The sequence below is a fragment of the Carassius gibelio genome, chromosome B3, assembly GCF_023724105.1.
Source record: "Carassius gibelio isolate Cgi1373 ecotype wild population from Czech Republic chromosome B3, carGib1.2-hapl.c, whole genome shotgun sequence".
Lineage (NCBI taxonomy): Eukaryota > Metazoa > Chordata > Actinopteri > Cypriniformes > Cyprinidae > Carassius > Carassius gibelio.
The window spans coordinates 18,219,443-18,231,864 of record NC_068398.1 but is presented as its reverse complement, the minus strand read 5'-3'; the positions used below and the strand labels follow the sequence as shown (position 1 = coordinate 18,231,864).

The following is a 12,422-nucleotide window of genomic DNA, read 5'->3' as shown; positions in this document are numbered from 1 at the left end:
TCAGTTTATAAATACAAAATAATGCTTTATTCTTGATTTAAAAGCATATCTATAATGTGTAATTTCATACTTTATTCATGATCAATTTATCATTTCTCGATGAAGTATAGCATTATTTACAAACCAGTTATTTAGGAGTTGCCAGTGATTCATAAGATCACAAGAAATGTAGTAAATTCAGGTAGTTATAAAGCATTTAGTAGTGGTCAGTTAACTATTTATGTGAGCTCATCTAAAGTGAGGACTAGTTATGCCTTGTAATTGTGCATTTATAAACGATATTTAAAGGCTCAGTTATCTTCTAAACAAAAAAAAAAAAACGGAAACAAACACAACACAGTGATACAGAACATAGAAATATTAACAGCCTTTAAATCTCATTTGTAAAAGCTTTACAAGGCATAAATAGTCCTCACTTTAGATGAGCTCACAAAAATAGTTAACTATCAACTACATGAATTAACCCTGAATTACAGTATAAATACATGTTAATAAACCATTTATTAACACTATAAGTAACTATTACTATATGTATGAATAAAAAGATGTATGAATGCACATTTAAATAGTTATTAATCATTTACTTACAATTTCTAAGTGATCTTATGAACCACTGACAACTCCTTAATAACTGGTGTGTAAATAATGCTATACTTAATTTAGAAATGATACATTGATCATTAAGTATGAAAAAACAATTATTAAATACAATATAGATATGCTTTTTGATCAGGTATAAAGCATTTATATCTGTATTTATAAACTGCTTATAAATGTCTATTAATGCTTTATAAACGATGAATTAACTGTTTCCTAATGCTTAACTAATGAATAATAGCATGCAGTTATTATAAAGTGTTACCAATGATTCTCCAGGTTTTATCACCATGAGAGCAGGCTGATTCAACTCAATGCAATTAACACCTGGGAACATACATTTGAAAACACTGTCATTAACTGAAATGAGTTGTGCACATTATTGTCACAAAACCTCTGAACATATTCTAAATAGTAGCAGCTACAAGACTCCCTAATAAGCCCGTAGTATAGTGTTGATACTGTTACTCACTGGGTGCTGTAGATAAAATCATTAGCAATAATCTAAAATACATGATTCTGTCTCTCAGGTGGGACCTGTGACTCTATCTAGACCGCAGGACTTAAAGAGCTCTTTATTGTGTCCGCATCCACCAGTTTACATAAGGAAGGAAATTTGCATCAATACTTTTTAGTGAACAAATTAAATTCAAACTACAAAACGAAAATTCCCCTAAATTAAAGTGACAACACTGACGTCTTTTTTGTAAATGAGCCATTAAAAATCATTAAATATATTCTGTTTGTTTCTTCTTGACACCTATTTTACAAAAAATTAAGATGTAAAATCTAATTAAACAAAAGTCTTTATTCCTTATAATGAGTGCATGAAAAATGCACAGATCTCAGCACTACAGAAATATTCTTCTGTAGTTCAGTTCTTTCTCACATTCATTCATTTTGATGTACTCATGGACTTTTTTCCTTCTTAAATGAAATGCATAATGCTTATTTGTGTTTCTTTAGAATTTATAAATTGGACTGCCTATTTCTCTGTCAAGAAAATTAACATTCATTCAGTGACATTTGTAACATCAACAAAAACTGCTTGACAAGAGCGCCACCTCTTGGAAATGAACAGTACATCTGGAGCATCAGTGAAGTCAACAGTGAAGGTGGTTTTTGTATTGCTTTGACACTGAACTCATTCACTGTGATTCTCTAGCGCAGTAATACACAGCAGTGTCTTCAGTCTTGAGGCTGTTCATCTGTAGATACAGTTGACTGCTGGAATCAACTATGGACACTGTGAACCTTCCCTGAACTGACTGGGAATAGTGCTTCTGAGAACTGGACGTGCCGATAGTTGAAACCCATTCCAGTCCTTTACCGGGTGCCTGTCTCACTAGAGCTGCCCAGCCGTTGAAAGTAAATCCAGAGGCAGTACAGAACAGACGAAAAGATTCACCTGGTCTTTTTACCACAGCTTCAGACTGAGTGAAGGTCTGACAATGAATATCTGTTGAAGAGAAAGAAATATAATAAACTGAAAAGTCAGAAAAAAAAAGTATAACTATTTGCTTGCTAAAAGTATCTACAGTAATATTATTATTATTAAGAAAACAACAAACCATTTAAAAACAGTAGTATCAGGACTGAATTAATTATTGTTGCCATTGCTAATGATGCTCTTCAACAAAAAACACATACAATCAGTGAACAGAAACAGTTTATGAGAGATAACATCCCAGTTTTGCATGAACTCCTCCTCCAGCCTCAATTCTTCTTTTACATGTGCATAAAAGATGTAAACAAATTAATATGTGACATTAAATTTGTGACAATAAATTTGAATATGTGACATTTATGAGAAAACTTTTCATAGGTGTTAAATGACTATGTAATATTTTTAAAGTATTTTTAGCTGAATGAAATGTGTGAATGGATTAATGAATCCTTATGTGTTAATGATTACTGTATACTGGCACAGCTTGTAAATGACTCTGTAAGAATATTTATATGGGGACTGGTGTTGGATGCTGATGAAAGGCTAGAAATGCCCCTGGTGTTATCTATATCTGATTCTTGCATGTGTTCAGGTTTTTGTACAGAGCTGTGGCTTGTTTATTTACTATGAATCTCTGGCACAGTAAAACACAGCTGTGTCCTCAGACTGAAAATTCTTCCCCTGTAGAAACACTGTGTTTTTGGACGTGTCCTGGGTGAAACTGATCTTGTTTTTCACTGAGTCTTTAATGTTAGTGCTACCACCACTACAAAGATATCCGAGCCATTCCAGTGCTTTTCCAGTGGGTTGACGGATCCAGTGAATGCAGTAGCTTGATTCTGAAATCCTGCAGGAGATGGAGAATGATTCTTGAGGTTTCACAACCATAGATGAAGGTTGAGTGAGCTCAACACAGAAAACACCACCTGAAAATAACAATAAAATAATGTATTATTAGTTATGTCTCAAAATGTCTGATAACAGAAGCTTATTTCACTGATATTGATAGAATAAAAGATCAGTCAAGCTCACATGATGCAGCTGCCACCAGCAGTAATAGAGCTGATGAGAAGATCATGATTAAAAATGATGTGAATTTCTCCTTCTGTGCCTAAGACACACTTCGCTTTAGTACATGGAGTAGATGGAGAATTTGCATATAGTCATTTTTTTTTTTTTTGTCCAAGATGTGAAACCTCTTTTGCCATTTAATCTTTAGTCTGTTTGATATCTTGTATAATCTGTTGCACCATCAGGTTTTTAGATTTCCAATAAATGCATTTTTAATATAAATATAAACTTTTATTCTTTGATATGGAGGCCTATTTAGAGATTATTTTTGATCATTTTAAACACTACACTTTTATAGCAATTTGAAGTGTAAATTTGAGAAACCTCTTTATAAATCTATTGTATAATCTAGGTCTTATAATTTGATGTTTATCAAAAAAATTATATAGTGAAAGTTGAAATAGTGGCAAATAAATGCATATACCAAACATTTCAGACACCTCCAATGAAGCAGCATGAGCACAACCCATATTCAACAAAAAAATTTAGTTTAATATTTGGTATTTAATGTATTAAAAACAAAAAAAATATTAGGTACAGTTCAATATTTAAGCAGAACTGTGTTTCCTATAGGCCACAGATCTGTCTGCACAGTCAGGCGGGTGTTTAGGAAAAACAACACGATTTCCAGTGTGATTTTACTTGTATACAAAAGTTCAATAAACAAGATAATACTTATGGGGTTAGAATTGTTGCATTATTCCAAATAAATAGATTATTATCCATAAATAAATGTAACGAGATTCACAAAAATATATCAAATTCACAAATAAATGTAAAGAGTTTCACAAAAAAATATAAAACTCACAAATAAATAAAATGAGATTTGCAAATAAAAAAATATATATTTACAAATGTGTTTAATGTCACAAACACAACTCTACCTGGCATTTATTTGTGAACCGCTGTCTGTGCATTTGTAAATTACTGCACGCATTTGTGGATCGCTTCCTGTGCATTTGTGGATTTGAAACACTTCTAGCGTCGATGTGCAGATAAATCCACAAATAAGTGGACTCCACCCACCGTCTACTTAACCCAATCAGACAACGCCCATGTTGCACTGACCAATCGCAGCACGCTCTCTCTCCAACCAATCACGTTTTGCCTAACAACCAGGGCGGGATCAGACACATGAACGCGAGTCACTCGCTACAGTCTCTTCAACATGGCCCATCAAGAGGAGTAAAGACAGGTGAGTGATGCTAACACAGTAATTAACTGAAGTTTTACCAGGTTCTTGATATGTCATCATTTGTCATAACTAGTGAGGTAGTTTGACAATTTACACCATGATTTAATAAGTTATTATTTGCTCTCAAGCACCATTTCGAAGACTGTCGCATTTGTCTGCCACATACATCAAGGGTGTCTTAATTCTAAAATGGACCATTATTCATTGTGAGGTGTAAATTGTTGTAATTTCTTTACTTTTGAATTTCTTTACTTGTGGCCTACAAAATGCGACCTCCTTGAGGAAGCAGCCCTCGAAACAGTCAGCGGATTTATTTTACATTTAGAATTACTGAATTAGTTTATTAGATTAAATAAACTATTACTTAATATTGAGTGCAAGATGAAGAATATGTGAAGCTGCGGGTAGATTCGATGTGCGCCTGTAGTAAGGTTGCCAACTGCCCTAATTATACAGATATACGTTTGGGGTAAGATCTTCCACTGCATATTACATGAGACTCGGTTTTATTCCCCCTTGTCACCCCCCGCAGTGGCATCGTCTCAGATACTACGAGTATGTGTGAACTGAGGGTCATAAGCTGTTGTTACGTTACCTGTAATGCATGACATGACCACAGCCTGTTCATAGATTTATTGTAATTTATTATAAAGCACATTTGAGGAAAAATTGGTATGTCGTTCAGGTTACTATGATTGGAAGTATTAATAACATGTATTTAGTTACCACTTATAGTCCAACTGAACTTCTTGTACTACAAGTGGTAACTAAATACATATTGTTTTAAATAGAGGTAGTATATTAAAAGCACATTTTAGTTTATGGTGTCTCAAAAGAGCACAGTTGAGTACACTTAGATGTTCTTAAGATTATATTTTTTATTAATACTTTGCAAATCAAATTAGCGATATTTATTGTTTTAATATGTATTATAAATGGCTTAATTACAATATAAATCCTTTAAAAAGTATTTTTCAAACTTCTCATTCTAAGACTCATTGCAGTTTGACAGTTTTAATGCATACAACCTTCCATAAAATGTTAAGAGTTGTTTGTATGCATCTTCTGATTATTTTTCCACACAGTTACTACAGACCAGCTACAAAAGCTTACATCATTTTGGACTGGATGGGAAGTCCCATCCAAGAATATCCAGGTAAATGTTTGGAATGGAAGATACTTCAAGGCTTCTACCTGCAGCAGGACCCTGATGATACCAGCTGAAATAACCACAATGGATAACTTTGCATCTACATTGCAAGCTTGTGCTAACACATCCTCCACTGGATTTGGACTCATTTAATTCTGGACACTGGTTCTATGTAATTTTTTTTTCTATGTACAAGTAATAATAATAAAAAAAGTACTTCAATAACATTTTAAAATAAATTTAATTATTTTACATGTCTTAAAAGGTTGTTTCCACAAGTTTTACTTAAGATACAACTATATATACACATTTACAACCTTGCTGTCAAAATTAGAGCAGCAGAAATAAACCTTCAAATATCCCTTTATTCAATCAAAGTCTGTACATATGTGAGAGTCTTGAGGTATACATCTACTCCAAATGAATCAGACACTTGCAGGTGGTCAATTTGCTCATTTGTGAGTTGTGGCCTGTGAATTACAGGCACGTTGACTGCAAAGTGAACATGGTCAGCATCTCCACCATCTTGTTCAACTGCCATTGAGTCTGAATATTCCATCTAAAGGTAAACAAATAAATCATTTTAAATATGGGGGGTTAATCTAACAGAGCAAAACCAATAAAGCATTGTAAGAAGAAATAATTACCTCAGGGTTAATTATTGGATTCTGTCTCTGGCCAAACACATTCTCTCATCCAACGAACGATAGTTGTATGAGTGACACCTAAAATGTTACTGATGTTTTCCTGGGGTAATCCAAGCTTCAGAAAGTGGATTAGTCTGTCATTTGCTGTCTCACTGTCCTAAAATGCATAATAACAAACACAGAACATTTTGATCAATGCAATAAACCTTGTTCATAATGAAATGTTAGTCTAATTGGTAAATACAGCACAGTACTTTAGATTTTTTTATTTTTAGCAGATAGCCAATATTCCAACAATATTTTAAAATGTAACATGCTACATGACCAAGTGGTCATTTAATTACCTTAAAAAAATAATAATAACACAGACGGACGGATGGGTTCAGAAAACACCAGAGAGGTAGAAAACTGGGAAACACTAGTTAAATTACAAATAACGTTATAGTTTTATTTTGGATGTTACTACAGTAATGAGCATTATATATAATAGTAATTAGTGGAGCGGCTTGGCCCTGGTGTCAGATCCCTGGCGATGACCTGCACTAATGCCCGAGCAGCACTTTCACCTTGTGCAGAAAGGCCCTGAACAAACAGTAAGTAAACACAAACTGCAGCCAAATATTTAACTGAACAGACTGTAGTTTAAAGGTGCATGGAGTAACCGTTCCAGTTATATACAAGGGAACATAATAATGAGGAAAGCCAACTTTTCACTAGTGATGGGAAGTCAGGTTCTTTTTTCGAAAACTGGTTCTTTTCGACAGTTAATTTCAATTAACATGTCATGCATTACAGGTAACGTAACAACAGCTTATGACCCTCAGTTCACACATACTCGTAGTATCTGAGAAGATGCCACTGCGGGGGGTGACAAGGGGGAATAAAACCGAGTCTCATGTAATATGCAGTGGAAGATCTTACCCCAAACGTATATCTGTATAATTAGGGCAGTTGGCAACCTTACTACAGGCGCACATCGAATCTACCCGCAGCTTCACATATTCTTCATCTTGCACTCAATATTAAGTAATAGTTTATTTAATCTAATAAACTAATTCAGTAATTCTAAATGTAAAATAAATCCGCTGACTGTTTCGAGGGCTGCTTCCTCAAGGAGGTCGCATTTTGTAGGCCACAAGTAAAGAAATTCAAAAGTAAAGAAATTACAACAATTTACACCTCACAATGAATAATGGTCCATTTTAGAATTAAGACACCCTTGATGTATGTGGCAGACAAATGCGACAGTCTTCGAAATGGTGCTTGAGAGCAAATAATAACTTATTAAATCATGGTGTAAATTGTCAAACTACCTCACTAGTTATGACAAATGATGACATATCAAGAACCTGGTAAAACTTCAGTTAATTACTGTGTTAGCATCACTCACCTGTCTTTACTCCTCTTGATGGGCCATGTTGAAGAGACTGTAGCGAGTGACTCGCGTTCATGTGTCTGATCCCGCCCTGGTTGTTAGGCAAAACGTGATTGGTTGGAGAGAGAGCGTGCTGCGATTGGTCAGTGCAACATGGGCGTTGTCTGATTGGGTTAAGTAGACGGTGGGTGGAGTCCACTTATTTGTGGATTTATCTGCACATCGACGCTAGAAGTGTTTCAAATCCACAAATGCACAGGAAGCGATCCACAAATGCGTGCAGTAATTTACAAATGCACAGACAGCGGTTCACAAATAAATGCCAGGTAGAGTTGTGTTTGTGACATTAAACACATTTGTAAATATATATTTTTTTATTTGCAAATCTCATTTTATTTATTTGTGAGTTTTATATTTTTTTGTGAAACTCTTTACATTTATTTGTGAATTTGATATATTTTTGTGAATCTCGTTACATTTATTTATGGATAATAATCTATTTATTTGGAATAATGCAACAATTCTAACCCCATAAATACTCAGTAACTTTACAATTTAGTTTTATCAGTATTTTAATTTTCATTGTTTTTGCTCTGTCAATGCCATCGAAGAACAATTGTGCCTCACAAGTCTCTGCTGTTTTGTTCCAGTTTATAAAAACTGGATACATGAATGCAATCCACTCCAGTGTTTTTTCCAGGGATTTCTCTCACAACAGCTGCAGCACAGTTACTGAATGAAAATTCAGAGGATGTCCAGAACAGCTGAAAAGATTCACCTGGTCTTTTTACCACAGCTTCAGAGTGAAGGACTGACAATGAATGTCTGTGGAGGGGAAAAAAACAAAGTGAATAAACTAAAACATTTACAGAATCTAAAGCCGACGATAGTAAATTAAATTTAATCTAAGAAAATGGCATTATTTACTGACCATGTAAAAATAATATTAAGAAGAGTAAATTCATTTTTATCATAATTGTCAAATGATTGTCCGACCTGTGCTGTCAGTAAATACAGACACATTATTTGTTGCAGCTTAAGAAGAAAACACATTACTGTTTTCCATTAACTCCTCCTTCCATCTGCATTGCACATTTTCTTGAATGATAAATTCAAATAAATTCAAATAAATAAATAAATTCAAATTCTGAATGATAAACGAGTGCACAGGATTTTTCTTTATATTGGTTCAAATTACACATTACTTGGTGATAAATGATGCAATTATTTCATTATTTTGTTAAAAATTATGTAAGAAAAGTAATAGATTAATTTATGACAAAAGTGCACCCTCAGAAATCTACATTACAAAAGGAGTTTTGACCTTTGTTTTAAAAAAAAGACTTCCTCGTTGCCTTTTTCTCTATCACATTTTAGAAATCAACAGAAGTTATATATCACTTGAAAACATAAAATCTCAAAATTCATCCTTCAAAACCCATTTTAAAATCAGACATTGCATTACCATGTAAATGTCACATCAAAATCATGTTACAAAATGTTTTCAGACATGAATTATAAAAATGTAGGTTTGTATCATGCACATTCAAGTCTATCTTCAAAAACTTGAGTGACAGTTAAAGGGTTAAATATTTGTGACATTGAACTTTATAAATTAAATGTTATTTTTTTCTTTGCTCTACAAACGTCAAATTATTTACATCACATATTATTTATATATAAAAAAATATTTTACTATTTTACTTTTTTGACAGTTTTGTAAATATGTATTGTCTGTAGTCTGTATATGTATTTTTATTTTCTACACTTTTACTTATTTTAATAACAGCTAGTTGAAACAAAGTTTTCTTTTTTATATTTTATTTTCTTTTTGTTAGCGTATTTTATTTAATGCAATAATGATTTTTCTCTCTTTTTTATGGTTTTAGTTTTAGTTGACTGTAATAACCCTCATTCTGCAAGTGGATCTGTTAGACCTACATCAGAAAGACTGTAAATATAATTTATGTAAGTTATATTAAATAGTTATATATAAATTATATAACTATGTTAGCAATATGTTTTAATATATTTCATTAATCCTATAACATCCCTGATCTGCTGAAATTTGAATCTGGCAGAGTGCTCTTCTATTGTAATATCAGCAGTATGTTCATCAAAGATTAATAATTTTGACTTTAACCTTCACTTTATAACTGTGATAGTAGAAGTAATCTAAAAATGTCCTTCATGTGGTAAAGTATAATGAATCATTTTGTATTCAAGTAAAAAATGATTTTACTGTTAAGTTACACCAACAAGATCTGCAGGTCATTTCTCAGACATTTGTTGGGCTTTATAACACTCATATAAGTAAGGGTCTTTTTTTTCTTTCTTTTTTCATATTCCTACAGTATGTATGGGGACTTTTTATTGCTCTTTTCATTCAAGATGTTTTTAACCAGAACTGTTGGTGTTTTGTACCACTGTGTGCTCTCTCTCTGGCGCAGTAATACACAGATGTTTCCTCAGTCTGCATATTCTGTCTTCGCAGAGTCACTGTGTTGCTGGAAATATCTCTTGCAATTTGAAATCTACTTTTCAGTTTATCACTGTAATATGTGCTACCATCACTATCTATCTCTCCAACCCATTCCAGAGCTTTTCCTGCAGGCTGCCATATCCAGTGAGTGCAGTAGCTTCTGTCAGACACTGTATATCCAGAGAGTTTACAGGACAGTGTGAAAACCTGACCAGGACTTAAGACCATATAATCAGTCTGGATCAGTTCAACACAGTGGACACCTGAGGGGGAAAATATGGTCAACATTATGTATAACCTTGAGTGTTTTTAATATGAAGTATCTCTAAAGAAGCTGTAAAGACTTACGAGAAACAGCTGCCAGCAGCAGCAACAACCAGAGAGATGAAGAGATCATGGTTTGAGACGAGTGAGAACAAGCTGCTTCTCTTCATCTTAAAACTCAAATAAAGAGGAGGAGGAGAAATATTTGCATACATTACAGCATTTTGTGTATGAACAGTGCAACAACTGTATCTACTGTTATCAGACCAGAGAGTTTCAGGTACACCATGCTGTTTGAATTGTCTCTAGTGATCTCTATTCGTCCCTCTAAACTTTTAGCATACACTGTTTTACTGGCGTCATACCAGATAACCCCCATCCAGATGAATGTTTGTCCTTCGGACTGTCTGATCCAGTGCATGCCGTACTGTCCAAAATCAAATTCAGATCCTTTACACGAGAGATTCAGAGTTTCTCCAGGCTCTTTGGTGACAGGACTTGATGGGATGGACTCCAGGCACTGATCACCTAAATCAACTGAAAGGTATAATGACCTGTGGTGTATGAAAAGCCATACTCATGGAAAAGTACAGATATCTTACCAGAAATTGACTTAAAATATTACTGAATTAGTCCATCTTCATCTGGTTCAAACGTAACATTGTGAAGTGATGAGAATACTCTTTGTATACAAAGAAATAAAAAAATAATTACTTTATTAAACAATTCCTCTCCTCTGTGTATTTCCAAATCATCATAGCACAATTTTGACAAATCTGACGAGTATGCAGGCGGTTTACACCTCACCATGACGCTGATGAAATTGATCAATGAGAGCGTGATCCAGAATATTGCGAGCCGGAACCCAGCATCTCTCCTCCGGACCATAACCCTCCCAGTCTACCAGATATTGATGACCTCTACCCCTACGCCGAACATCAATGAGCCGCCGTACAATATAGGCAGGCGACCCCTCGATGAGCCTAGGAGGCGGAAGGGCAGAGGTCAGGGGCTGAAGGGGGGAGCGAAAGGTGGGTTTAATCTTAGAAACGTGGATAACCGGGTGGATCCTTCTAAACTGAGGGGGTAATTTGAGCCAAACTGACACCGGACTAAGCACTTTGGCTATGATAAATGGTCCAACAAATTCGGGTCCCAGTTTACGTGAGGGCAGTCTGAATTTAATGTCCTTAGTAGACAACCATACTCTCTGACCACACACATAAAGTGGGGGCTTAGTACGGTGATGGTCCGCCGATGCCTTGTTCCTCTCACCAGTCCGAGTGAGGGCTTCTCTGGCGATCCTCCAAGTACGGGGGCATCTCTGAATAAACGCATGCGCGGAGGGAACAACGGCATCGGATTCCTGAGAGGGGAATAGAGGTGGCTGGTAGCCTTAACAGCACTGGAAGGGAGACAAACCCGTAGATGAGACCGGGAGGGAGTTATGCGCATACTCTACCATGGTCAACCTGGAACTCCAAGATGACGGTTCAGCAGACGCCACACAGCACAGGACTCTCTCCAAATCTTGGTTTGCACGCTCGGCCTGACCATTAGTCTGTGGGTGATAACTGGAAGATAGGCTCGCAGTCGCCCCCAGCTGTCGACAGAACTCTCTCCAAAACCTAGACACAAACTGGGGACCTCTGTCAGAAACCACGTTCACTGGGAGGCCATGAATACGGAAAACGTGATCTAAGACAGTAGTCGCTGTCTCCCTCGCTGATGGCAATTTGGGGAGGGGAATAAAATGGACCGCCTTTGAGAACCTGTCCACCACAGTGAGATCCACCGTCTTGCCCCTAGATGGAGGCAAGCCAGTCACAAAGTCCATCACTATGTGTGACCAGGGTCGCGAAGGGACCGACAACTGTTGAAGTAGCCCTGCAGGGGGTCGATTGGATCCCTTACCCGAAGCGCAAATCGGACAGGCCGACACAAACCGTCGAGCATCCTGCGCCATGGACGGCCACCAAAACTGCTGCTTGATTAACCTACAAGTATGAGTCGCTCCAGGGTGGCAAGCTAGACTAGAAGAGTGGCCCCACTGAAGTACGCTAGTTCGGACTGACTCAGGTACAAAGAGCAGACCCTCTGGGCATCCAGTGGGAACAGAAGCATGGCGTTGTGCCGCGCGGGCCTTGGACTTCACCCCCCAGGTGACCGCAGCCACAACCCGTTTGGGATGCAA

At 36.0% G+C, this 12,422-nt stretch overlaps 1 gene segment (V, D, J or C); it reads right to left on the bottom strand.

The window, feature by feature from the left end:
• Window positions 1-2,651: 2,651 nt before the first annotated feature.
• LOC127952989 (Ig heavy chain V region 914-like) lies at window positions 2,652-3,145 on the bottom strand. The segment is given in 2 exon segments: window positions 2,652-2,970; window positions 3,077-3,145. Coding segments are annotated over 2 exon segments (348 nt in total).
• Window positions 3,146-12,422: the final 9,277 nt, after the last annotated feature.